General features: G+C 33.7%; 1 protein-coding gene, 1 long non-coding RNA gene and 4 other non-coding genes across 9 annotated transcripts; all 6 read left to right on the top strand.

Annotated features, from left to right (window-relative positions):
- Positions 1-811: 811 nt before the first annotated feature.
- Positions 812-7,666, top strand: LOC123907711 (myosin-14-like). The gene is made up of 10 exons (XM_045958081.1): positions 812-3,385; positions 3,485-3,631; positions 3,912-5,681; positions 5,914-6,126; positions 6,218-6,534; positions 6,619-6,663; positions 6,758-6,841; positions 6,993-7,058; positions 7,132-7,215; positions 7,298-7,666. Exons 5-10 carry the CDS (start codon positions 6,442-6,444, stop codon positions 7,463-7,465), a joined length of 540 nt encoding a protein of 179 aa, XP_045814037.1. The 5' UTR covers positions 812-3,385; positions 3,485-3,631; positions 3,912-5,681; positions 5,914-6,126; positions 6,218-6,441; the 3' UTR covers positions 7,466-7,666.
- A 6-nt stretch (positions 7,667-7,672) lies between these two features.
- On the top strand, positions 7,673-21,071 carry LOC123907712. 4 transcript variants are annotated; one of them, XR_006809331.1, is made up of 7 exons: positions 7,673-7,806; positions 7,897-8,081; positions 8,673-8,798; positions 8,920-8,990; positions 9,091-9,188; positions 9,359-9,520; positions 21,012-21,071. It is a non-coding gene; the product is annotated as an uncharacterized LOC123907712 (long non-coding RNA). The 4 variants fall into 4 exon arrangements; XR_006809332.1 differs by lacking the exon at positions 21,012-21,071 and adding an exon at positions 14,703-14,777; XR_006809333.1 differs by lacking the exon at positions 21,012-21,071 and adding an exon at positions 14,689-14,727.
- A 4,448-nt stretch (positions 21,072-25,519) lies between these two features.
- Positions 25,520-25,638, top strand: LOC123912159. The gene has a single exon (XR_006811039.1). It is a non-coding gene; the product is annotated as a 5S ribosomal RNA (ribosomal RNA).
- Positions 25,639-25,808: 170 nt separating this feature from the next.
- On the top strand, positions 25,809-25,927 carry LOC123912357. Its single transcript, XR_006811250.1, has one exon. It is a non-coding gene; the product is annotated as a 5S ribosomal RNA (ribosomal RNA).
- Positions 25,928-26,096: 169 nt separating this feature from the next.
- Positions 26,097-26,215, top strand: LOC123912163. The gene has a single exon (XR_006811044.1). It is a non-coding gene; the product is annotated as a 5S ribosomal RNA (ribosomal RNA).
- Positions 26,216-26,387: 172 nt separating this feature from the next.
- Positions 26,388-26,506, top strand: LOC123912223. Its single transcript, XR_006811116.1, has one exon. It is a non-coding gene; the product is annotated as a 5S ribosomal RNA (ribosomal RNA).
- Positions 26,507-27,069: the final 563 nt, after the last annotated feature.

Genomic DNA, 27,069 nt, shown 5'->3' with positions numbered 1-27,069 from the left:
GGACTCCTCTGTATTAGGTGGAAGCCAAAATTGTATCATTTAATATGGCTACATGATCTTGCAAATTGGATGGATTACATTTCAGTCTTTTTTTGATACTCAACATATACTTTTATCAGTTCCTGAGTTTTCTTTGTGGGTGTTACAGAGGAGAGAGCCTATAAATATGTGATTTACTGTGGAACCCATGGCAGACAGAGGCTCACTGTATTTTTTTACTTGGTTACTTTGGTCTCCTGATGTTGAGGTTTGATTTGGTTCATATTTTAATGACCCCTGCGCCTACTATGAATTTTTTGGGTTTTAATTGATTGCTCTTCCAATTCACATTTGATTATGTGTCTACTCTTTTTGATATTACTTGTCATTCAATAAATTTTCTATCATTGTTAAAAATAAGAAGAATTTTGAGATATTCGTTGATCCGTTTTTGCAGCGAGCTTATTTCTGATTTTTGGATATCTGGAACAATTTTCAATTCTTGATGATAATGAATAAGAATGATGATAATGGCTACTGGCTACATACATAGATCAAATTTCTTTGATGAGTCGTTCTTTATTATTTTTATTTTGGAGCTATATTCTTCGATCGTGTACAAGTTGGTGTTGAAGTTTTTGTGTTTATTCCAGTGTTTATGTTTTATTCGTTTTTGTATCCAGAACTCGAATACTCTAACAAAGATTAGAAGATTTTCGAATGACTCTTTTGTCTTTCCCAAGATGAGGAATTTTGGACAACTTGGATACATAAATCTGATTCTGATGATTTGTTTGTTAGGGATAACTCAACTTTGTCCGGGGAGGTTTTTACATCTTCTTTACTGTTTTGTTGTTTTTATTTTGATTACTGTTTAGTTTGGAGAATTATGCTACTAATTCTTTATTCTTGGTTTTTTCTACAGCTATTTGTCACGTCGTAATTTTGCTGTACATGTCTGGTGTTCACAGGGTTGCATGGATTTGGTTTATTTCACAAGTGTCCCTTCTCAAACTCTGCAACATGTTAATTTTTATGTCCGAAGTGAAGAAATTGGAGATGAGTACCTCTGCGATACATTTTTCTGTCTGTGTTATATATTTTCAACTATGGCTTATTTGACAATCTGAATTTAAATTTGAACATTTCTGCATTCATGCTTCTCAATTCTTCTCTGAAATCTTGGCAAGATTATCATTATTCATCATTATATAATTGGTCTTTTTTTAAATATGTATATGAATATGTATTTTGTTTTCGAATAATTGTTCTTAGATTGTGTACAAGCTGGTGTCGAAATTTGTGTGTTTCAGTATTCGGAACCTGAGTACACGATTCTGGAATAAATATTTGCTCTTCCCAAGATGAATTATGGACGACTTGGTTACATTGTAGGTTTGTTTGTTCTGATGATTTGTTCGTGAGGAGAGGTTTTCTATAATCTTCTTTCACTGGTTTCTATTGTTATTTGTGATTTAGATGATGTAGATGATTATACTCTTAAAAAGATATCCTTTTCATTACAGTGGCCTGGGACTCCCTCCTCTCTATTAGGAGGAAGCCAAAATTATGTCACACATAATCTGCAGGCTTTAATTTGGTTATCTCTTCTAAGACAGTTTACATTTCAGTCTATGTTTGATAATGAACATCTACTTTTGAGTTTTCTCATACTTCCCATTAAACTAGTCATTTTTTTTACTTGTGTGTATGTGTTTCTTGATTTGGGATATGACTTTTTGTGCTCTAGGAACGTGAGTATGAAGCATCTTTTTATCCCTCCCCTAAAGATAAGGAATTCTTGACAGCTTAGTTTGGCACTTTTTTGTAATGTTGATTTGTCACTTCCTTTGTTATAATTTTTTCTTTTATTTTCTTTGCCTTTGTTATAATTTTTTTCTTCATTTTATCTTTTCATTCGTCTCTTTCATTTGTGTTACTTCCTTTGTTATACTGGGGAGAGAACTATGAATGTACTGTGGGGATTCAAAAGTTGTGGTGAAAATTGGAAGTACTGCCTTTGGATTAAACAGTCATTTTTTTCTTGAATGTACTTGTTTTGAATGGGGTCCTATGATAGTGTAATGTGGCAATGTTGATTTGAATATTAGGAGAGCTTCATCATTTATGATTATGTAGTACATGTTTATCTCTCTCTTGGATAATCGGGATACACATCCTGTTTTTCAGTGAGTTGAAGTTTGAATATCTGTTTGTAGATACTTGATACAATTAGATAAGAAAGGTGAGGACAGTTAATTCATATTTCTTCAATGAGTTGCTATCTACTATTTTTATTTTCAGACTTTGTTATAAGACATACTAAATGACTTGTGAACAACTTTTCTTCTAGTGTTGAAATTTTTGTGTTTCTTCATGTTGGAGCTGGTGCCGAAGTTTTTGTGTTTCTTCTTGTGTTGAAGTTGTGTGTTTTAGTGTCCAAAACTGGAGTACTAGTCTGTCATAGGGTAAGAGATTCTGGAATAACTCTTTGCCCTTCCCACGATGAGAAATTTTGGACAATTTGGTTATGTGATATATGTTGTTTGCTGTGACAATTTAACTTTGTTGAGCGATGTTTTCCATGATTTTCTTATGCTGCTTTTATTTGTGATTGGTGATGATAATGATGATACTCCTTGAAATATATCATCCATTCCTCTTCATTACAGTCTTTACATGTATTAGGAGGAAGCCAAAATTGTCTCATTTCACATGTATGGGTAAATGACCTTACAAATTGGATGGATGTATCATCTCCAGCATTTCATATGTATGGGTACATGACCTTTCAAATTGGATGGATGTATCATCTCCAGCAGGCTTTAATTTGGTCATCTCTTAGACTCTTCACATTCACTTCTGTGTATTAAAGCAATAATTTGGTAAAAAAAATACATTTTTATAACAAAAGCTTTAACTTGGATCACTTCACATGTATTTCCACAAGTTTATATTGTTTAGTTTCCATGTGAAGCTTTTTTATTGTTCTTGCAATTAATTTGATTCATAATTCAGGTATTTTGTTTTGTGCTTTCTCTAGGTCCACAGGAATTACCTTCTGTTTTTTTAACTTTTCTTGCATGGAGCATAGCCGAGGTGATATTTTTATTGGGTTAGATGTAGTTCATTTATGTTATGGTTCATATTCACGATAAGTAGGCACGCACTTCAGCTTGCTTTTTAGGAGCCAGGTTTGCTGTTCGAACAATTTAATTACTACCATTACCGCGCGCTGATTCCATTCTGGTGTAAGCGTCATCACCATTTTTATACACTAGTGCAACTAATTAATTAATACAATGCAGTATGGTTGATGTACCAGGCCCTTCCATTTATAAAGAAGAAGAATATCTATGCAGATTTCTTTTCAAGCCTCCCATTTAATTATTATGATTTCTTTAAGGTAACTTTTTATATTTAGTTCTGATATTTAGCACTTATGACTTATCTGCACCTATGTATTGTTTACTCTTACAATTTATGCTTCATTTCTCTCTATCAGCGGCAATCGAGACTTGCTAAACACCATGACATGAAAATAGCATGAGTCGATCAAGGTAGCAATCCTTGCAAGTTCCTCAATGATCTGCTGGTTTACTCCAACCAGTGCATTATTGTCCCACTATATACAAAAGGATTTGGTAGATAGGTAAATAGAGAAAGTGATTGATTGTAAAATTAATATATTATACAAAAGGGTTATAGTGTTCTTCATCCTCTTGAAATACTCTAGACAACACCAAATCTTTATGTTTCCCATTTTTCGCTTTTATTTTCCAATTTTATCCTTCAAGGAGACAATAGGTTAAGGAAATTTTAATTTTTCAACGACACTTTTGAAATATGATGACACATCTCATTTATTTTTTAATGAATGCAACAAAATGTACTAAGTGAATGTTTACTGTTGTTATTGTTGGTGAGACTAGAGGAGTGTCGGGAGCAGCATACTCTGATACTACTTGTTGGGGAGTTAAGGAAGCGCCGAGAGTAACAACGAGCCAGCGTCGAAAGGATGAGTCACATCTCCACCGTTCTTTATTATTTTTGTTTTTGATCGTAAGACACAAATTGAATTGTGAACCTGTTTTTCTGCAGTGTGGATTGTCAAAATAATGATCTTCTTTCATCAGGCATGGAGCCACAAGTTTTGGTTTGTATATTTCTTTTTAAAGCATATCTTTTCTTGATATTTTATTTCCTCTGGTGTTGCAGGGACGATAATAATTTTCTTTCTCTTGTTTGATCTTCCTGTTTTGTATTATGATTCGTTTTTTTCTGGTCTTTTGATTGTGAGGTTTGATTTGCTTCTGACTTTGATACATGTTAATTGAAAAATGACGTTGTTTTGAAACAATAACATTTGATTAGTATCAAGCCTCGGGTTTATTTTGGTATCTCTACTTTGAATGCAAATTATTTTCGTTACTTTTTTTATCTTCACAATTCTTGTTGTCTAGTTTTCTGGATTTGCTCCTCTATGATTTACCTTTAATACTTATTCTTTCTTATTAATATTGAAAACTATACATGATTTGAGATTTTTTTGTTTGTTTTTGTTTTCGTGTTTTGGGAGAGCTTGGTGGGCCTATCTTCGTTATGCTGATATGTGACTTGGTTTGAAGAACTATGCTACTATTATTTCTTGTTTCTTTTTCTTCAATCTGTTTGTTACAGCCTAATTTTAATTTTCATGTGGTGTTAAGTGTTAACAGAGTAAGATTCACCGTCTCAAGTGTCTCTGCTGCATATCCTCTGTGGACGAATCAATCTTACACATGAACCAGAATGTTCAGTTAGCTGTGTTACATATTATTTCCTAGGCTTGGTGATCTGTACTCATATTTTAATTCTTCACATTTCGTTATAGTTGTTTCAGCATCCATGCTTGATCCCTTTGTGAATGCTTATGGTGAGTTTATCACATACACTTCCCCTTTTATCTATGGGAAATAATTGGTATCTTATAAGTTATATTTATTTCTTCCAGTGTTGAAGTTTTGGGGAGTTTTTGTAACGTTTTACTCAGTGGTTTAGCATACAAAATTCTGTAGTAACTCTTCCCTTCCCAAGATAAGGATTTTGGACAACTTGGTTAGGTGGTGTTTGTTATGATGACCTGTTTCATTGGCCCACAAATTCCTCTAGTATTAAAGTAGAAGCTTAAATTGTAACGTTTCATATTGAATTTTGCTCGGTTGTTTCGGCGAAATTATCTACCATTGTTATGTGAGATAAATGGATCATTTTTATTTAAATATACCTTTTCAGGATTGGAATAGTTGTCCTTTGACTAATTTTGTTTGTTTAAATATACCTTTTCAGGATTTTGAATTTTGCTCGGTTGTTTGTTTTTGTTTTCATATTTTGGGAGAGCTTGGTGGGCCTATCTTTGTTATGCTAATCTGTGACTTGGTTTGAAGAACTATGCTACTATTCTTTCTTCTTGGTTCTTTTTCTACAATCTGTTTGTTACAGCCTAATTTTAATTTTCATGTGGTGTTAACAGAGTAAGATTCACTGTCTCAAGTGTCTGTGCTGCATATCCTCTGCGGACGAATCAACCTTACACATGAACCAGAATGTCCGTTGATGGTGTGATGTGGTAATATTGATTTTTGTGTGTTGTTTATCAGATATCTGAGTATTGGGAGAGCTTTTCGAATGTATAATTTTGTTGTGGATCTGTCTTTTTCAAGGTGAGGAGTTGAATATTTATGACTCTGTTGTACATCTCTTAGCTTGATTATTTTGTAATTTTGTGATACTTCATTCACAATCATTCAATTTATAAGATATTATTATAGTAAGATCAGTTAACTCTAGACAATATTTATCTGGAAACTTTAATTGGTGGAGGAAACTTGTATTGTACATAATATATTTTTGTTTCCCTTGCAAAGCTTCTTAAATCTCTTGGAACAAGTGTAGGTTGACATGGAAGAAGCAAAAAAACAAGAAAATGAAAATTTACAATCTGCTTTGCACGAGATGCAACTTCAGTTCAAAGAAACCAAGTCATTGCTTCAAAAGGAGCGTGAGGCTGCATAAAGAGAAGTAGAGAGAGTGCCTGTCATACATGAGGTTCCTGTTGTTGACCATCCTTTGTTGGAGAAGCTAACTAGTGAAAATGAGCAACTCAAGGTAAGCTGATTATGGGCATTAACACTTCCTCTTCACTGAAGAGTATATTTTACACTTTGAATTATTAATCACTTGCTGGAGTCCATTGCAGACCTTGGTGACTTCATTGGAAAAGAAAATTGATGAAACAAAGAAAAGGTATGAAGAGGCAAATAAACTCAGTGAAGAAAGGTTGAAGCAAGCTTTGGATGCTGAGTCAAAAATAATCCAGTTGCAAACTTCTATGCAAAGGTTTAGATTTCGAATTAATGCTTTGTTGGTATCCTATACATAATGTATACCATTTTGACCCTTTTTACTTAAATATTCTGAGATATGGAATATGAAAATCAAGTTCTTCGGCAACAGTCTCTGCTTAACTCATCTGTCAAAACGATGTCAGAGCACCTTTCTACCCATGTATATGAGGTAAATTGTGCTTTCTTAAGTATGTATTTCTGCATTCTATGTATGCAAGCGTGAATCTTTTGGGCTATTGATTTTTATCTGCAGAAGTTGGAAAATGGTCACCATTTGGTAGAAGATCAGAAAGCTACTGTAAGTGCATTAATATCTACTCTTGTCTACATTCTCTTTCTATAGCATGCCAGTTGTTATGTTGAATGGCATCTAAAATGAGCTCTCTTTGCAGGAAACACAGACTGACACACCTTCGAAAAAGTTCGGTACACAGTCTGATAGCAAATTAAGGAGATCATACATTAAACGTCAACATGTGTGTGCTTAAAATTTTACATCTAATATTCCAGTTCTTTATGCTACTATTTTGATTTTTATATGAGGTAAATTGTGCTTTCTTAAGTATGTATTTCTGCATTCTCTGTATGCAAGTGTGAATCTTTTGGGCTATTGATTTTTATCTGCAGAAGTTGGAAAATGGTCACCATTTGGTAGAAGATCAGAAAGCTACTGCAAGTGCATTAATATCTACTGTTGTCTACATTCTCTTTCTATACTATGCCAGCTGTTATGTTGAATGGCATCTAAAATGAGTTCTCTTTGCAGGAAACACAGACTGACACACCTGTGAAAAAGTTTGTTATAAAGTCTGATAGCAAATTAAGGAGATCATACATTGAACGTCAACATGTGTGTGCTTAAAATTTTACATCTAATATTCCAGTTCTTTATGCTACTATGTTCGTCTTTTTAACTCTTATTTCAAATGTAGGAAAATGTTGATTCCCTTATCAATTGTGTTATGAAAAATATTGGATTCCATCATGCAAAGCCTATTGCTACATTCACCATTTACAAATGTCTTCACTGGAAATCATTCATAGCTGAAAGGACAAGTGTATTTGATCGCCTTATCCAGATGATTGGTTGTGCAATTTAGGAAATTTTTTTATTTAGAAATATACAAGTATAGTACTTTGAACCTTCCCCTAATAACTTGAGCTTTTAGGAAAATTAATCCTTCATATATGATTCTAATTTTCAGTGAAAGTTTATAATATTTTTTTTTTTTGTATTGTAAAATTACATAATGGATCCCTTATCCAATATAACTTTTTTTCTTCCTTGCTTACTTTCCATAATCAAGACGACAATTATCTCATGGCTTACTGGCTGTAAAATACATCTGCACTATTGTTTCTGCTCCAACAAAGTTCAAATGACGCAACCCCAGTTAGAAAACCACCAAATCCAACATCCCTCTTTGGCAGAATGACTATGGTAATAATAATCTTACAGTGTTTGTAATCTACTCTCCCTTTGACACTTAAAAGATTTCATATTTATTTGTTACCTTACCTGAATTGCAAGGTTTTCGGTCATCTCCTTCGTCTGCCAACCTTTCCACCCCATCGGAGGTTGTACGCAAAGTAGAGGCTTAGTATCCTGCTTTGCTTTTCAAGCAACAACTCACAACCTATGTGGAGAAAATATATGGTATCTTGCGGGACAACTTGAAGAAAGAGTTGGCATCATTTATTTCGTTATGTATCCAGGTATTTTGAATACGATTGTTTAACTGAATCTGAATGGGATAAGTAAAGTTGAATGTCTTATTATAATCCTCAGTTCTCATATCTTCTCCATATATTTTTTTTTTAAGTTCATATCTTGTCCATATATAATATCTGCCTTTTCGAGATACTTTATTGTTTCTAGAAATTTCTAAGAGGACTCTGGTCCTCCGATGTGTTTCCTATCTTTTCTCCGGATGGTCATAAGATTCTAGAGGTGGTAAAGTTGAAATCCTGGAGTTGGTTAAGTGCTAAGTGGACTGGTTTCAGATTTTTTATTTCTTTGTGGTTTACTAATCCCATAGGATGCTAGGGATTTTTTGATTTGTATAGCAATTACAGGCAGAATTATGTTGTATATAGTTGTTAGGTCCCTAGTACTGCTATATGTGTGTTTCGGTAGTTGTGCTATTCCAGTTTTTCATTGTATCAGGCAGGCTGTTTGCATTCTCTTCTTGTAATTGTCTTCTAAGTTTTGGCACTTGGTCTAAAATTGAGTTTCAAATAAAGTTTTTAGCATATAATTTTTTTTTAAAATCCTATACTCATGCAATTTGTATTGCCGATATACAGGCACCAAGGACATCTAAGGGAGTCTTAAGATCTGGCCGATCTTTTAGTAATGATTCTCCCATGGGTCATTGGCGGAGTATTATTGAATCCCTCAACACTATTCTCTATACTATGAAAGAGAACTTTGTAAGAAACTAATATTATGGCTTTTTAACAATTTGAGTATCATGTAATTACTTTTTTTACACTACCTGTTTATGCTATTTATAAAAATTGCTTATACATGATATATTGTTTTGGGTTTTAGGTGCCTCCTGTCCTTGTCCAAAAGATCTTCTCTCAAACATTTTCATATATTAATGTTCAACTCTTCTACAGGTAAGTAGTTTTTGCATGCATCCTTTGACATAATTTTTTTGTTTGTCATGGTGTTTTGATCTTAATGTTTAACATTCTGTTTTTAATAAATGATTGGTAGTCTTCTTCTGCGGTGATTGTTGCCCATTCAGCAATGGAGAATATGTGAAGGCTGGTTTAGCATAATTGGAGCTGTGGTGTTGCCAAGCAAAGGAGGAGGTATTCATTTTTTGTTTACTGTATTGTGCTAGATAGATTGAGTTATTGCATAAATTAATTAGACGCTTAATAATAATAATATGGCAATCACCTATTGCTACTCTGTAATGGCTTTTGGGTTGGTAATATGTGTCTTCGGAAAGTCTAACCAAATTGCCTTGGGTTTGCAGTATGTTGGGACATCTTGGGGATGAGCTCAAGCACATTAGACAAGCAGCTGGATTCTTGGTAAGTGTTTCTTCGGAAAGTCTAACCAAATTGCCTTGGGTTTGCAGTATGTTGGGACATCTTGGGATGAGCTCAAGCACATTAGACAGGCAGTTGGATTCTTGGTAAGTGTTTCTTGTTTCATAATATGGCACCATTTATCTTACTGATGTTGTTAGAAAATTTTGATAATCAATGTGGTTTACCATGCGTCATGTTTTGCTTCCACTTACTGTAATTAATTAAAATCCGACAGTTTCACCATTTGAGTTTTTTTGACAAAGTAATTCCTGTCTAAAATACACATGTGGCTTTGCACTGTACTTCTTTTAAATCGTTTTAACCGTCAAAATGAATCTTTTATTGCCCGAAAGTTCATGCTCAAACAAATTTCTATAAGATTTGTTCAATCATATTTTAAACTTAGGTATCCAACTTACTTGCAAAATGCGTAGTGGTGAACAGTGGGGTTATCCAGGACCCTGGATCAGGGGTGCAAACTTTTTTAACTTCAATATTTTGGTGTAAATTGGGTATTCTTTACTATAATTGCAGAGACTAATCCCTTGAGCCAGGTAGAACCACAATAGGTAGCAAAACTATCCCTCAAGAGTGTTAACATTGAGCCATTCCTAGGGTTGAATTAGAAATCCATGACCTCTGGTTAAGATGGAAGAGACCCTTATCATCTCATCCAAGCGCTTTTACTTACTCCCAAATAAAATTTATTTTTAAAATAAAAATTTTAAAGATTTATTTTCAAATCTTTTTTCATTAAAGAAAAATAGAATCTTTATTTTTTAAAAACAAAACCATTTTATGTTAATATTTTTGAATTAAAAAAAAAAAAGGTACCGTAAAAAAAATAGAAAAAGAAGTTTCAGTTTTCATCTTCTACCAAAACTATTTGCCCTAGAACTAGAGATAACGAAGTAGAAGAGGACTCCGGCGATTGAAGAAGACGACGATGAATACGATCACGACGGTGGAAGCAAACAGTTTTCGGCGAAGCCTGAACCATGAAGAAGAAGTAAAGTAAAGTTATGCAGAAAAAAGTAAAGTTTTGTTTTTAAAAAATAAAGATTCTATTTTTTTTTAATTAAAAAAGATTTGAAAATAAATTTTTAAAATTTTTAATTTAAAAATAAATTTTATTTGGGAGTAAATATTTTTTTTTGGTGCAAAATAAAAAAAATCATTTTTTTTTTAAATTTTAGGAAAAACAAAATTAAAATTTATGTAGAAAAAAGTAAAGTTTTATTTTAAAAATATAAAATTCTATTTTTTTTATTAAAAAAGATTTGAAAATAAATCTTTAAAATTTTTAATTTAAAAATAAATTTTATTTGGCAGTAAATCTGGGAGTAAATATTTATTTTTGGTGCAAAATAAAAAAAATACGTTTTTTTTTTTTTTATTTTAGGAATTTTTTTTATTGTTTTTAAAATAATATATTATTTGACGTGGAATTTTTAAAAAATATATAAATGATTTTTTTTCCACGTGTACAAGCCACGTCAGCATATGTGCACAGTCACAAGTCCTGCTGTACACCCAGGGGGCAAAAATGAGGGAATCAATGTTTTGCAAGGGGGTAAACAGAAAAAAATCTGCACAGGGGGGGGTAAACGAAAATTTGCTTATTTTGCAGGGGGTAAATGATCGTTTAGCCTTGATAAAATTAGCGATTTAATTAGCTTATAAATATGAAATGACATAAAAAAAATGATTAATTAATATTTTTTCAAGTATGATGATAGGGGTAAAATTGAAATAAAAATTATAAGTTATAAGCTAATAAACTAATTGAAATAGCGTTTGAAAAATAAGTTACAAGCTCCGTTTGAAAAACGTTTACAAAACAGATATGAGCTTATATGCTCAAAATTTGAACTTACCAAATAGAGCCTTTTAATGATTAAAATTGGGAGTTGGGTTAATTTTTTTTTTCTTTTCAATAAAGGCATAAATATCTATTAAAATTAAATAAAAGAACTTGACAAAAAAAATATTAAATAAAAGAAAAATAAAGAGAAATTACAACTATTAGGGGATTAGACAAAAACTCAGTATAAAACAACCAAGGGAAAAAAATAACATATATCGTTAAAAACCTTATTGAAAAAATTTAATGGAATAAAATCACGGTGAATAAAAAAAAAAAGGCAGCACAAACCAAAGAAAGAGCCTAAAAATACTTTAACAAAAGCGATAATTTGGGAGCCCTAACCTATTACAAGAGGGGATAGATAGAATCCTACCAAATAAAATTATTATTTTGGAGTCCAAGGGAGGAAATTTTGTCTGCACTACGGTTGCCTTCTTTGATATGAGAAACAATGAAGCGGATGTTCTTAGTTAACTCAACACAATTCAACCACCTATTTTTTAATCTCCAAGGAACAATACCATGGTTCTTGAAAGCATGAATAACTAATTTTGTGTCTGTTTCCAACCAAAGAGATAACCAACCAACTCAACTCTACAAAATTACCGGCTTGTAACACGGGGATTGTCTCTACTTATAACTCTTGGAACTTCTTAACACCTTCTCTCATATCTAGTACTATTGGCCTCTCGCGTACAATATTGTTGGGCTTAAGCCCAATAGTGTTGGGTGTGAGGGGTTGTGTTACGAAATCTCGCATCGAATGTTACATGGCATAAACATAAATTTATAAGTAAAGACAATTCTCACTTTACAAACTGATTTTATTGGGTTGAGTTAACTCTCTTGGTCTTAAGAAAATGGCCTACCCTTCTTTGGTAATAAGAAATAGAAACACACTACTGTTTTTCCATTTTATCTTATGCTTGATATATATGTTATCCTAATAAATCTCAATCACTGCATTTATATTACTTCATTTATATTACTTCATTTATATTATTAATACATGTATAGTGATTATTTTGTACATATATTGCGCTAATCTAGTTCCATATGATATGACCAACTAATTATGGCGGAATCTAGGTCTCTCACCAATGCACCACATATTTTATTTTTTGGAAAAAAAAAGTTACCAATTTTTCCGGAAAAAAGTTTTCGATATTTTTTCGGAAAAAATTTTCGATTTTTTTCGGAAAAAAAGTTCCCAATTTTGGGGGGGAAAAGTTTCGATTTTAGATAAAAACAATTCCGGAGTTTTTCTGGAAAAAAAAGTTTCCGTTCTTTTTTTGGGAAAAAAGTTTCGGATATTTTTCGGAAAAAAAAATTTCGACTTTTTTTGGAAAAAGTTCCGATGTTTTCCAGAAAAAAGTTCCCGACTTTTTAGAGAAAATAGTTTCGAAATGTTCACCTGAAAAAATATTGCTGATACAAAAAAGAGTGAAAAACAGAAAATATTTGAAATTTTTTTTCCGAATAAAATATTGGAACTTTTCCCAATGATATTGGTTTCTTTCAATCTTTCTACTACTCCCTCCATACCACAGTATATGTCGCTTTGACACCTTTACACATATTAAGAAAGATAATTAATGTTGTATGGAAACGAGAGATTATGAGTTGATTTACAAAATTATTCTTCATTAATGATATGAAAAAAATTAATTGAAGAATTAAAAGAAGATAGAGTAATAAATAGTTAAGAGTATAATAGGAAAAATAGCATTAAATGCTTCATTGATAATATAAAACGACATATATTGTGGTTCGGATTTTTTCCCCAAAGTTAGATATACGGAGGGTGTAACGACCCAAATTTATTATTCACTATTTAAGTGTTTAATTATTTGGTGATGTGGTTTTTAAGTAAGATAGTAACTTTAAGTTATTTATCGAGAGTTTTAGTTAACGCGCGAGTTAGTGAGAGTTAACGCGAGTTGGGCCAAGTTAGTGGGCTTGAGGCCCAATGGGCCTTATCTCATGAGTGGGGGGCGCTACTTATAGCCCATTAGAGAGAGAAAGTTTCATTTTTCTTGTTCTTGGGAGAAGTAGAGAGAAGGGAGAGCAAGAGGAGAGCTAGAGCAAGAGCTTGGAGGAGGGATTCGAGGAGCAATCTTCGTGAATTCGTCGATCCAAGGTAAGAGAGTAGATTTCATATTCGTGGTTGACTCGAGGAAGGGGAGAATGTCGATTTCTCCTCACCCGAACTTCCTCCACCCCATTTTCGTTTTAGCTTAGAACGGATTTTCTTGATGGAAATCGTTCCTAAGGTTCTTAATATGTTTAACATGCTTTTAACATGATTAATGGACGGATTTAATGGTTAAAAAACGAGTTTATGAAAGATTAAACTCAAGAACTTTGTGTTCTTGAGAGTTTTGGTGAAAAAGTGTTCAATCTTTACTTTTTCGATATTTATGATGTGGATCTGAGAAATGAACTGTCCTTTTGTGTTTATCCATGTTTGTTATGTTTGAATACAAACTCTTTTGGGATTTATAACATGAAAAATGGGATTTTTGGGTGATTTGGTGTAGAAAACGCAAGCACTTTCGCCCCAGGCGCCAGAATTTCGCCTGAAACGGCAGAACAGAGAGCAGACCAGTTTCTTCAGCATTTTTTCCGCCCCAGGCGAAACTATTTCGCCCCAGGCGAAAATATTTCGCCCCAGGCGAAAAATACTTCAAATTTCACAAATTTTCATCTGCTATCTTCCTTTGCATGTAGTTTCAAATCAGTGTCTTATTCTTCATGATAATGGTATTCTTACATGATTGTTGATGCATGTTGATGCTTATAATGCTCATTGCTAATCGTCAATTGATTGTTAATCATGTATGAAGTATAAATGAAGAATATTAAGGTTTTGTTAAATCTTAATGATGAAGTATGTTGGATAGTGTTCCACATAGTAAATGAAGAGCTTTATGCTATATAACTGTGAGTGAATTCATGAAAAACATATACATGCATTCATGAATTAAATAGGATATTGGATATTCCAATAAAGAAGTATATCGGATTATATTTATCTAATAAAGAAGGATATTAGAGGTGAGATACTCTAATAAAGAAGATGGTACCACATGCATTAGATATGTCTAGGGTGACATTGCATGAAGTTGACGCATTAGAATGCATTAGGTTATGTGTACATTTATGTGGTAAGTGATATGTGACACATACTTGACTAATTGTGATAAGTGATAATTGATTGTGTGGGTATTCGATTATATGTGTTTATGTCCTTATGATTGAATGGTAGATTGTTGATGAATATGTATGAATGTATGATATATGCATGATTATTGAAGAAGTGTTTAAGTACCATTTACTTACACTTGTATATTTTGAGTATGTTATATAACTCTCTTTTATGTGTTATGTGCTGGACCGTTGGAGGTCCAAATTTACAGGTTTTTGTGGTATTCGATGTCGAGTCGTTGGTGAAGATCTGCTCTGATTGTGACACGGGAAAAAGGGTTGTATTTAGACTATAGTGTCTTTATAACTTTTGATATTTATTTGTAAAACTATACCTTTTGATAAATAGGATTATTTTGTATAAAGCATTTTTACTGATTAACTACGTTAGTATTATTTTGATTGAAGAATGTAATACTCGAACCACAACTTTTATAATATCAAACATTACTTTCCGTTGCGTATTTTGAAAAAGATTTTACTAAAGGTAGAAATATATAAATAATGGGTTTGGGTGTTACAATTGGTATCAGAGCCCCGTTGTCTTCGGACTGTGTGGGTTATGTGTCGATCAGAGCAGGTCTGTGCAGTCAGACCAAGTGAGTATTGTGTGTCAGTCGTGTTTGTCTAACGATTTTGGTGGTGTTTGTTTTGTGAAATCATTCATGTTGTTCGTTTAGGAACTATGAGTGATGTGAATTGGATTAGATTATCCATTCTTTTTGTGAGTAGTTGTGTGAGTATTATACTTCTATGTTTATAATAGTTGTATATGCTTAGAGTTTAACCTTTGTGCCGTTTAAACTTGGTTGATTGATGCTTATTTGCTAATTGTTGATGATCCGGCATGATATAAAACTGCATGTGATGATCCGGCATGATATAAAACTGCATGTGATGATCCGGCATGATATAAAACTGCATGTGACGATCTGGCATGATATAAAACTGCATGTGGTAATGATTTGAAATAATTTTAAAAGAAAAACTAATATTATTTCTTGATGATGAAGATTTTGGTGAAAATATAAAATTATTTTCTTTTAAGTGAAAACTAAAATTTTTCATGAAAGTGAGAAGAGTAGGATGTTAGTGAATCCTAGTGTGTGTTGTTATATGTTTGTTTATAACATGTGCTAGATGATTAATAGGAACTCGAATTGTCATGCGTTTTATGAGTAAAAATATAAAGATTTCATAATTCTATGTTGTGTTTGTTGATGCATGATTTTAATTGTACTTTCAAGTCTATAATGATGTTATATGCTTGAAGTTTTGAATTTTGTGGATCGATGAGTCGAGAAAACGAGATTTTAGTGAGCGTAAGTTCAAAACCGTAGCAGAGCACCCAGATTTTTGGATGTGCTCGCTAGGCGAAGAATGAACCTCGCTGAGTCTCGCTAAGTCTTGCTAAATCCTGTGAATGTTTTTGACTTGTCTCGCCGGGAGCTCGCTAGCTTTTGCTAAGCGAGGGAGCCAGACAAGAATTTTATTTTGTTGATGTTGTATCCTAAGTTGATTGGATGTGAAATTCTTGCCTTCTTGTGTTTGTTAGGACTAGAATAAATGTGAATATGAATTATTGCTATGCAATGATCATTTTTCTTGTGTTGTTTCGATTTCCTAACTTTGAAAAGTGAAGGAAGTATAGGTTACTTGGATGCTTGCATGATTTTGTGTAAGTGTTTAGGTATCGTGGGTTAGGTTTTGCCCCTGTATGCGACATGCGTGTAAACGATGTCGATACTAGTTTCTTCTTTTGGGGAGAATATGTTTAGAGACGATAGAACCGTTAGGTGTGAGCACCAGAAGTTCTAGTGGAAGAGTGTAGGTGGGTTTGAGATAAGTGGGGGAGAAGGTTATATCCCTCCGAGATGTTTCGAACGTGAGAAGATTGGATGAGTAGAGATGTTCTTGAAGCGCAATATTCAGGAGTTGGTGACGTTGTTCGAAGTGGAATGAATGGGAGCAACGAGTTGTGAGAAACTACTAGAAGGGAAGTTGTCAGACTAAGTGTTTCGCCGTAGGGAGTTAGTGAGATTGGTTAAGTGAGATGAAGAGTAATCGGAACGGTTGGAGATCGTGTGTTGCACTAAAAGTATGGAGGCGTGTTTTGTGGACCAAAGATGAAGTATCTGTTTGATCGAAAGGAGTCGAATATGAAGAAGAGGGAGTGATTAGGATTCTTGAGAGGTGATGATTCTTGAGGGAGTGATTAGGAGCCAGACAAGAATTTTATTTTGTTGATGTTGTATCCTAAGTTGATTGGATGTGAAATTCTTGCCTTCTTGTGTTTGTTAGGAATAGAATAAATGTGAATATGAATTATTGCTATGCAATGATCATTTTTCTTGTGTTGTTTCAATTTCCTAACTTTGAAAAGTGAAGGAAGTATAGGTTACTTGGATGCTTGCATGATTTTGTGTAAGTGTTTAGGTATCGTGGGTTAGGTTTTGCCCCTGTATGCGACATGCGTGTAAACGATGTCGATACTAGTTTCTTCTTTTGGGGAGAATATGTTTAGAGACGATAGAACCGTTAGGTGTGAGCACCGGAAGTTCTAGTGGAAGAGTACGAGTGAGTTTGAGATAAGTGGGGGAGAAGGTTATATCCCTCCGAGATGTTTCGAACGTGAGAAGATGAGATGAGTAGAGATGCTCTTGAAGCGGAATATTCAGGAAGTAGTGACGTTGTTCGAAGTGGAATGAATGGGAGCAACAAGTTGTGAGAAACTACTAGAAGAGAAGTTGTCGGACCGAGTGTTTCGCCGTATCGGCGTTAGTGAGATTGGTTAAGTGAGATGAAGAGTATTCAGAATGATTGGAGATCGTGTGTTGCACTAAAAGTATGGAGGCGTGTTTTGTGGACCAAAGTTGAAGTACCTGTTGATCGAAAGGAGTCGAATATGAGGAAGAAGAAGTGATTAGGATTCTTGAAAGGATGATGATTTGAAGTAAGTTGTCATCCAAGTGGACCAGATGTTGTAGCGGATGCTTGAGTAAGATGTTTTACGTGAGTCGTCCATATGGTAGTAGGTTGAATTGGTGGAATAATTTGGAGTTCTAAGTCTAGTGTGTGAAGTGAATTTCAGAAGAGATTGGAGAAGCTTAGAGAAAGAGATGTGAAGATTAGTGAACCGTTGGTGTTAATTAATCGATGAAGGGAAGTAGGTTTTAAAGTAGATGAGAATGAAATTGAGAAATATCATAATAAGTTTGGTATGTTTGTTGAATCGTTGGAAGTAAGGATTGTATAAGTGGTCGAGTTTATTCGAAGGATTTTGTGAGAGGCTTGTCGAAGAAAGAGTAATTGGATTTGGATAATGACCGGACAATTAGTGTCACATGTTGAACGAGAACGTAGAGTCTTGGAGGTTGAGATGAAGCTAAGTGAGTAGTAACGTCTTAGAATGATTTGAAATAAGAAAGTTAGCCGTTGGAGAACGTGCAGAGAATAAGTAATATGAGATCATGTTGAAAGTGACTTGTGCTAGGTGAGAGTTGCGAAAAGGATTACCGCACATGTGAGTAGATGTTGTGTTTGAGCACATATAGTAAGGAGTTGAAGGCGATGCCCAAAGTAAGTGTCGGAGAGCATTTTGTAGTGCCCAAAAGATAAGAGTGAGTAAGTATTTGCTAAGGAATTTGGATTCATGGAATGGAAGAGTCGGTAGAGACTAGTTTTGTTAGATGCATCGTGGATGTTGATGTAGTATGGTCACAATCGGTGACAATGAAGTAAAAGATTTTAAATTGTTTCATCATGGATGATGGGACGGTAGTGATTTGGTGAATAAACTTTTGGAAATGTCATGTTGGGAGTAGACAAGGAGTCGCTAGTAAGATTACTAAGACAAATAGTTGATATTGGAAGACCTTGTACCTTATATTAGAATTTAATGGATAGAGTTAGATCGTATGGCGAACATTTGGAGCTTGTGGATTAAATTCAAGAGTTTGATTTTGGTATCGAATGTACTAAGGAGAAGTTTAAAGATAGCTATCCATAGAGAGATGATGATTAGTAGAGGTTAGAATTGAATAAGAACCGATGGGTGAATAAACAGAGGAGAAAAGTATGCTTGTTGCAATGCAAGATGGTGGGAACATGGGTAGATGGATTGTGGGCGAATTGAAGATGTCGTTTGAAACTAATGAGATAGAAGTTATGATGGTTTGGTGAACCAATTTTAGGCAGTGGTCTAATTTTGAAGTAGCAAATTACTAAGGGATTAAAGAGAAGTGGTATTGGAAAATGTTGCGTTAAGGAATGCAAATGTTGGTTGAGAGATTACTTGGGAACAGAATAGTCGTGTTGGGATTCGACTCAATGATTGAAGATATGTGAGAAAAGGAATTTGACGGTTAGAGACGGTAGTTTTTAACATGTGTCAATGAAGTTTGAGAATGTTGGTCATCAAGTGATTGTTGGAATTGAAATATCGAGTGATAAGTTGGAATAAGATTCGAATATGAATAAGTGATGTAACACGGTTAAGTGATTCATGAGGGAATCAAAGATTTATAGGATTTGGGGAGTTGTGGAGTATTTCACGTCTTTTCGGAGTGTGTTCAATTGGTTGTACCAGTTTTAGGGTAACGTTGTGAGGCCGTAGAATGTGAATCTATGGATGTTTCGTACGAAGTGGATGTTTTAGCGGTTTGATAAGAATGGTTTGTGCCGATATCATGATTGTTGAATATTTATCGACAAATTGAGGAACTGGCCGTCCTTGATCTCTTGTTGATAAATAGACAAAAATTGTGTTGGATTGGATAAACTAGTTTTGTCAAACTTAGTAATGTGTAGTGTTTTGAGCGTTTCGTTGGAGGGTCGGATACAGGAGTTATCCGGAGTTTTTTTTGTAGCGTAATTTTCGAGGGCGAAAATCTTTTAACTAGGGGAGAGTTGTAACGACCCAAATTTATTATTCACTATTTAAGTGTTTAATTATTTGGTGATGTGGTTTTTAAGTAAGATAGTAACTTTAAGTTATTTATCGAGAGTTTTAGTTAACGCGCGAGTTAGTGAGAGTTAACGCGAGTTGGGCCAAGTTAGTGGGCTTGAGGCCCAATGGGCCTTGTCTCATGAGAGGGGGGGGGGGGGGCTACTTATAGCCCATTAGAGAGAGAAAGTTTCATTTTTCTTGTTCTTGGGAGAAGTAGAGAGAAGGGAGAGCAAGAGGAGAGCTAGAGCAAGAGCTTGGAGGAGGGATTCGAGGAGCAATCTTCGTGAGTTCGTCGATCCAAGGTAAGAGAGTAGATTTCATATTCGTGGGTGACTCGAGGAAGGGGAGAATGTCGATTTCTCCTCACCCGAACTTCCTCCACCCCATTTTCGTTTTAGCTTAGAATGGATTTTCTTGATGGAAATCGTTCCTAAGGTTCTTAATATGTTTAACATGCTTTTAACATGATTAATGGACGGATTTAATGGTTAAAAAACGAGTTTATGAAAGATTAAACTCAAGAACTTTGTGTTCTTGAGAGTTTTGATGAAAAAGTGTTCAATCTTTACTTTTTCGATGTTTGTGATGTGGATCAGAGAAATGAACTGTCCTTTTGTGTTTATCCATATTTGTTATGCTTGAATACAAACTCTTTTGGGATTTATAACATGAAAAATGGGATTTTTGGGTGATTTGGTGTAGAAAACGCAAGCAGTTTCGCCCCAGGCGCCAGAATTTCGCCTGAAATGGCAGAACAGAGAGCAGACCAGTTTCTTCAGCAATTTTTCCGCCCCAGGCAAAAATATTTCGCCCCAGGCAAAAATATTTCGCCCCAGGCGAAAAATACTTCAAATTTCATAAATTTTCATCTGCTATCTTCCTTGGCATGTAGTTTCAAATCAGTGTCTTATTCTTCATGATAATGGTATTCTTACATGATTGTTGATGCATGTTGATGCTTATAATGCTCATTGCTAATCGTCAATTGATTGTTAATCATGTATGAAGTATAAATGAAGAATATTAAGGTTTTGTTAAATCTTAATGATGAAGTATGTTGGATAGTGTTCCACATAGTAAATGAAGAGCTTTATGCTATATAACTGTGAGTGAATTCATGAAAAACATATACATGCATTCATGAATTAAATAGGATATTGGATATTCCAATAAAGAAGTATATCGGATTATATTTATCTAATAAAGAAGGATATTAGAGGTGAGATACTCTAATAAAGAAGATGGTACCACATGCATTAGATATGTCTAGGGTGACATTGCATGAAGTTGACGCATTAGAATGCATTAGGTTATGTGTACATTTATGTGGTAAGTGATATATGACACATACTTGACTAATTGTGATAAGTGATAATTGATTGTGTGGGTATTCGATTATATGTGTTTATGTACTTATAATTGAATGGTAGATTGTTGATGAATATGTATGAATGTATGATATATGCATGATTATTGAAGAAGTGTTTAAGTACTATTTACTTACACTTGTATATTTTGAGTATGTTATCTAACTCTCTTTTATGTGTTATGTGCTGGACCGTTGGGGGTCCAGATTTACAGGTTTTTGTCGTATTCGATGTCGAGTCGTTGGTGAAGCTCTGCTCTGATTGTGACACGGGAAAAATGGTTGTATTTAGACTATAGAGTCTTTATAACTTTTGATATTTATTTGTAAAACTATACCTTTTGATAAAGAGGATTATTTTGTATAAAGCATTTTTACTAATTAACTACATTAGTATTATTTTGATTGAAGAATGTAATACTCGAACCACAACTTTTATAATATCAAACATTACTTTCCGTTGCGTATTTTGAAAAAGATTTTACTAAAGGTAGAAATATATAAATAATAGGTTTCGGTGTTACAGAGGGAGTACTATATAATCTTTAGAAAGATAATAACTACTGTATAAATTAATTTGGATTAGTAAATAAAGAAAGAGGTGAAATGATTTTGCAATCATTATTTGTTATTTGAGTAGTATAAGTTAATGGAAAATGTTAACTTATTCGTAAAAAATAGTGGATAGGATAGGTGATAACCTTTCTTATAGTGGATAAGCTTCTAACGAATAGCTTGTAAGCTAATTTTAATTTAATTTATAAGGAGTAAAATTGCTGATTAAATTTGTAGTGTTTGATAAAATTAGCGATTTAATTAGCTTATAAATATGAAATGACATAAAAAAAATGATTAATTAATATTTTTTCAAGTATGATGATAGGGGTAAAATTGAAATAAAAATTATAAGTTATAAGCTCATAAACTAATTGAAATAGCGTTTGAAAAATAAGTTATAAGCTCCGTTTGAAAAACGTTTACAAAACAGATATGAGCTTATAAATATCTATTAAAATTAAATAAAAGAACTTGACAAAAAAGCTGCGAATCTAAAGTTGTGCTGGGAGCTATTTACATCATCTAATCGTTGGGCGTCCCTTCTCAAAGCTAGGGTGATGCGTAGTTATGGTATTATTGATTATCATATTTCTTCTTCTATTTGGTCAGGTATCAAGCATCATATACCTAGTGTTACTGATAATACTTGTTGGCAACTTGGTAAGGGTGTCCAGATTAATTTCTGGACAGATTCTTGGGTGGGTGACCCTTTGGTGGACCTTTTGGATATTCCTCGCCATTATCATGCTCTATTACAGGCTAAGGTGGCGCACTTTATTGCTAATGATCATTGGCTTATTCCTCACTCTATTACTTCGAGCTATCCTAATTTGGTGCCGTTATTAAATTCTGTCACTATTCCTATTAGTAAAACTAATGATGAGTTAAGATGGATTCATTCTGATAGCGGGGTCCTTTCTTTTAAAGATGCTTACTTGTTTCACAGACCTATAGAGCAACATATTCCTTGGGCTAAAATTATTTGGTGTGACGATATTCCTCCCTCTAAATCTTGTTTGATGTGGAGAATCATGCATAATAGATTACCTACAGATGATCTTTTCTCTCGTAGAGGTTGTTATATTGTCTCCAAATGCGATCTTTGTGGGGAGGCTGCTGAAACCATACATCATATTTTTTGTGATTGTTGTTTTTCTAAGGATATTTGGCATTGGTTTGCCTCTGTTCTTTCCTTGCACGTTGTCACAAGTACTGTTAGTTCTATTTTTGATATTTGTAACAAAAATTGGAACTCTCAATGTAAAACTGTTGTTATTTCTGCAGTTGTTAATATTTTTAATACTATATGGTGGTGCAGGAACCAACATAGATTTGAGGGAAAATCTATTCATTGGAGATCTGCGGTCAACTCAATTATCTCCAATGTTTCTTTATCTGGGAATTTATCTAAAAAAGCTTCTTTCATTTCCATGCAGGAATTCATCATTTTGAAAGCTTTTAATGTCAATGTCCATCACCCCAAAGCACCTGTCATCAAAGAAGTATTGTGGCAACCTCCGCTTTATAATTGGGTTAAATGCAACACAGATGGTTCAGCGTTGGGTAGCCCCAGTCTTGCTTCTTGTGGGGGTATTTTTAGAGACTATACTGCTACTTTTCTAGGGGGGTTTTCTATTAATATTGGAAACTCTTACGCCCTTCATGCTGAACTTATAGGTGTTATGAATGCTATTGAGATCGCTCATTCAAAAGGGTGGAACAAACTTTGGATTGAATCCGATTCACAATTGGTTAATTTAGCTTTTAAGTCCGACCACATTGTCCCTTGGAAGCTTCGTAATAGATGGTTCAATTGCTTGACGTTGACTAAAACCATGCATTTTAGAGCGACTCACATTTATCGTGAAGGGAACTGTTGTGCAGATCGAATGGCTGCTTTAGGCATTAATGTTAATGGTTTTTACTGGTGGGACAATGTTCCGCCGAGTGTTCAAGGAGATTATATTAGTAATTTAATGGGTCTTCCGTCTTTTAGATTTCATTAAATCCACTGCACTCTTTTTCCCTATCCTTGGTTTTATCCCTTGGGGTTTTCCAGGAAAGGTTTTTAATGAGGTAGTGGTAGGTTCCTTGTATTATTGTTTCCTTGGGTTTTGGTCTAGTCCCCCCAAGTTTGTCTCTTTTTTCTTTCTTTTTAATAAATTTATTAGGGTGCTGCAAAGTGATGATTATGGGGTGGCAACATAGTTGGGATGTCATAATTATCATGTGATGCCTATGCACGCTAATGTTTTATAAAAAAAAAATAAGAACTTGACAAAAAAAATATTAAATAAAAGAAAAATAAAGAGAAATTACAACTATTAGGGGATTAGACAAAAACTCAGTATAAAACAACCAAGGGAAAAAATAACATCTACCTCGTTAAAAACCTTATTGAAAAAATTTAATGGAATAAAATCACGGTGAATAAAAAAAAAGGGCAGCACAAACAAAAGAAAGAGCCTAAAAATACTTTAACAAAAGCGATAATTTGGGAGCCCTAACCTATTACAAGAGGGGATAGATAGAATCCTACCAAATAAAATTATTATTTTGGAGTCCAAGGGAGGAAATTTTGTCTGCACTACGGTTGCCTTCTTTGATATGAGAAACAATGAAGCGGATGTTCTTAGTTAACTCAACACAATTCAACCACCTATTTTTTAATCTCCAAGGAACAATACCATGGTTCTTGAGCATGAATAACTAATTTTGAGTCTGTTTCCAACCAAAGAGATAACCAACCAACTCAACTCTACAAAATTACCGGCTTGTAACACGGGGATTGTCTCTACTTATAACTCTTGAAACTTCTTAACACCCCCTTCTCTCATGTCTAGTACTATTGGCCTCTCGCGTACAATATTGTTGGGCTTAAGCCCAATAGTGTTGGGTGTGAGGGGTTGTGTTACGAAATCTCGCATCGAATGTTGCATGGCATAAACATAAATTTATAAGTAAAGACAATTCTCACTTTACAAACTGATTTTATTGGGTTGAGTTAACTCTCTTGGTCTTAAGAAAATGGCTTACCCTTCTTTGGTAATAAGAAATAGAAACACACTACTGTTTTTCCATTTTATCTTATGCTTGATATATATGTTATCCTAATAAATCTCAATCACTGTATTTATATTACTTCATTTTCTCCCTTTAAGTTCAGAAATATAGTAAACTGGTATATATTATTAATACATGTATAGTGATTATTTTGTACATATATTTTCTCCCTTTATGAGTTTTGGCCAATTTTAGTGTTTGTAGTTGTTTTTATGGTTTTTGGCCTATTTTAATGTTTGTAGTCCTTTTTATGGTTTTTTGCCTATTTTAGGGTCGTTTTTATGGTTTTTGACCAATTTTAGTGTTTGTAGTCGTTTTTATGAGTTTTGGCCAATTTTAGTGTTTGTAATCGTTTTTATGGTTTTTGGCCTATTTTAGGGTCGTTTTTATAGTTTTTGGCCAATTTTAGTGTTGGTAGTTGTTTTTATGGATTTTGGCCAATTTTAGTGTTTGTAGTCGTTTTTATGGTTTTTGGCCTATTTTAATGTTTGTAGTCCTTTTTATGGTTTTTTGCCAATTTTAGTGTTTGTAGTCGTTTTTATGGTTTTTGGCCTATTTTAGGGTCGTTTTTATGGTTTTTGACCAATTTTAGTGTTTGTAATCGTTTTTATGGTTTTTGGCCTATTTTAGGGTCGCTTTTATGGTTTTTGGCCAATTTTAGTGTTGGTAGTTGATTTTATGGATTTTGGCCAATTTTAGTGTTTGAAGTAGTTTTTATGGTTTTTGGCCAATTTTAGTGTTTGTAGTTATTTTTATGGTATTTGGCGTATTTTAATGTTTGTAGTCCTTTTTATGGTTTTTGGCCAATTTTCGTGTTTGTAGTCGTTTTTATGGTTTTTGGCCTATTTTAGGGTCGTTTTTATGGTTTCTGGCGAGAGTAGTACTAGGATGGGTGACCTCCTGGGAAGTCCTTGTGTTGCACCTCTTTTTTCGATTTTTTTTTATTTCGCTTAGTTTTCACCGTGTTATAAATTTTATCGTTCTATTTTTCGCGAGATTAATGAAAATATCGTTTTATTCTAGTTTCTCGGATTTCTCCAAAATTCGACCTTAAAGATGGAAGACATATATACAATTAAACCGTATTATATATTAGGTGCGATCATACCAGCACTAATGCACCGGATCCCATCAGAACTCCGCAGTTAAGCGTGCTTGGGCGAGAGTAGTACTACGATGGGTGACCTCCTGGGAAGTCCTTGTGTTGCACCTCTTTTTTCGATTTTTTTATTTCGTTTAGTTTTCACCGTGTTATAAATTTTATCGTTCAATTTTTGGCGAGATTAATGAAAAATATCGTGTTTTATTCTAGTTTCTCGGATTTCTCCAAAATTCGGCCTGAAAGATGGAAGACATATATACAATTAAACTGTATTATATATCAGGTGCGATCATACCAGCACTAATGCACCAGATCCCATCAGAACTCCGCAGGTAAGCGTGCTTGGGCGAGAGTAGTACTAGGATGGGTGACCTCCTGGGAAGTCCTTGTGTTGCACCTCTTTTTTCGATTTTTTTTATTTCGTTTAGTTTTCACCGTGTTATAAATTTTATCGTTCTATTTTTGGCGAGATTAATGAAAAATATCGTTTTATTCTAGTTTCTCGGATTTCTCCAAAATTCGACCTGAAAGATGGAAGACATATATACAATTAAACCGTATTATATATTAGGTGTGATCATACCAGCACTAATGCACCGGATCCCATCAGAACTCCGCAGTTAAGCGTGCTTGGGCGAGAGTAGTACTAGGATGGGTGACCTCCTGGGAAGTCCTTGTGTTGCACCTCTTTTTTCGATTTTTTTTTATTTCGCTTAGTTTTCACCGTGTTATAAATTTTATCGTTCAATTTTTGGCGAGATTAATGAAAAATATCGTGTTTTATTCTAGTTTCTCGGATTTCTCCAAAATTCGGCCTGAAAGATGGAAGACATATATACAATAAAACCGTATTATATATCAGGTGCGATCATACCAGCACTAATGCACCGGATCCCATCAGAACTCCGCAGGTAAGCGTGCTTGGGCGAGAGTAGTACTAGGATGGGTGACCTCCTGGGAAGTCCTTGTGTTGCACCTCTTTTTTCATTTTTTTTTATTTCGTTTAGTTTTCACCGTGTTATAAATTTTAGGCTTAAATGCAGTTTTGGCCCCTCAAGTTTCACAATTGCTTGATTTTGGCCCCCCACATTTCAATTGCTTGATTTTAACCCTCTAAGTTTCACAATTGCTTGATTTTAGCTCTCCAAGTTTCAATTGCTCGATTTTGGCCCTCCAAGTTTACCCCATTTTGCATTTGCTAGCCCCCCGTTGACTTTTTTTACTATAAATTGCTTATGTGACGTTTTAAAAAAATTAAAAATATGTTTTAATTAAAAAATAATAATATTTGCTTCTATAAAAATGTATTAAAAATTGTTTTTTTAATAAAAAGTTTAATAATTATTTTTTATTTAAAAAAAAGTTTACAAAGTTTTTAAAAAATAATTCATAAAATGTTTTTTTTACTTTTTTATATAACAAAATTATTTTACAAACTACATATAATAAAAAAAATTATAATTTAGTTTTTAAAAAACAATTTGTAATTTATTTATTTATTTTTAAATACTTATTTAATTTTAAAATGCCACATAACCAATT

The sequence above is a fragment of the Trifolium pratense genome, linkage group LG2, assembly GCF_020283565.1.
Source record: "Trifolium pratense cultivar HEN17-A07 linkage group LG2, ARS_RC_1.1, whole genome shotgun sequence".
NCBI classification, from domain to species: Eukaryota; Viridiplantae; Streptophyta; class Magnoliopsida; order Fabales; family Fabaceae; genus Trifolium; species Trifolium pratense.
Note: the sequence above shows the minus strand (reverse complement) of the source record. Positions and strands in the feature narration are given on the sequence as shown.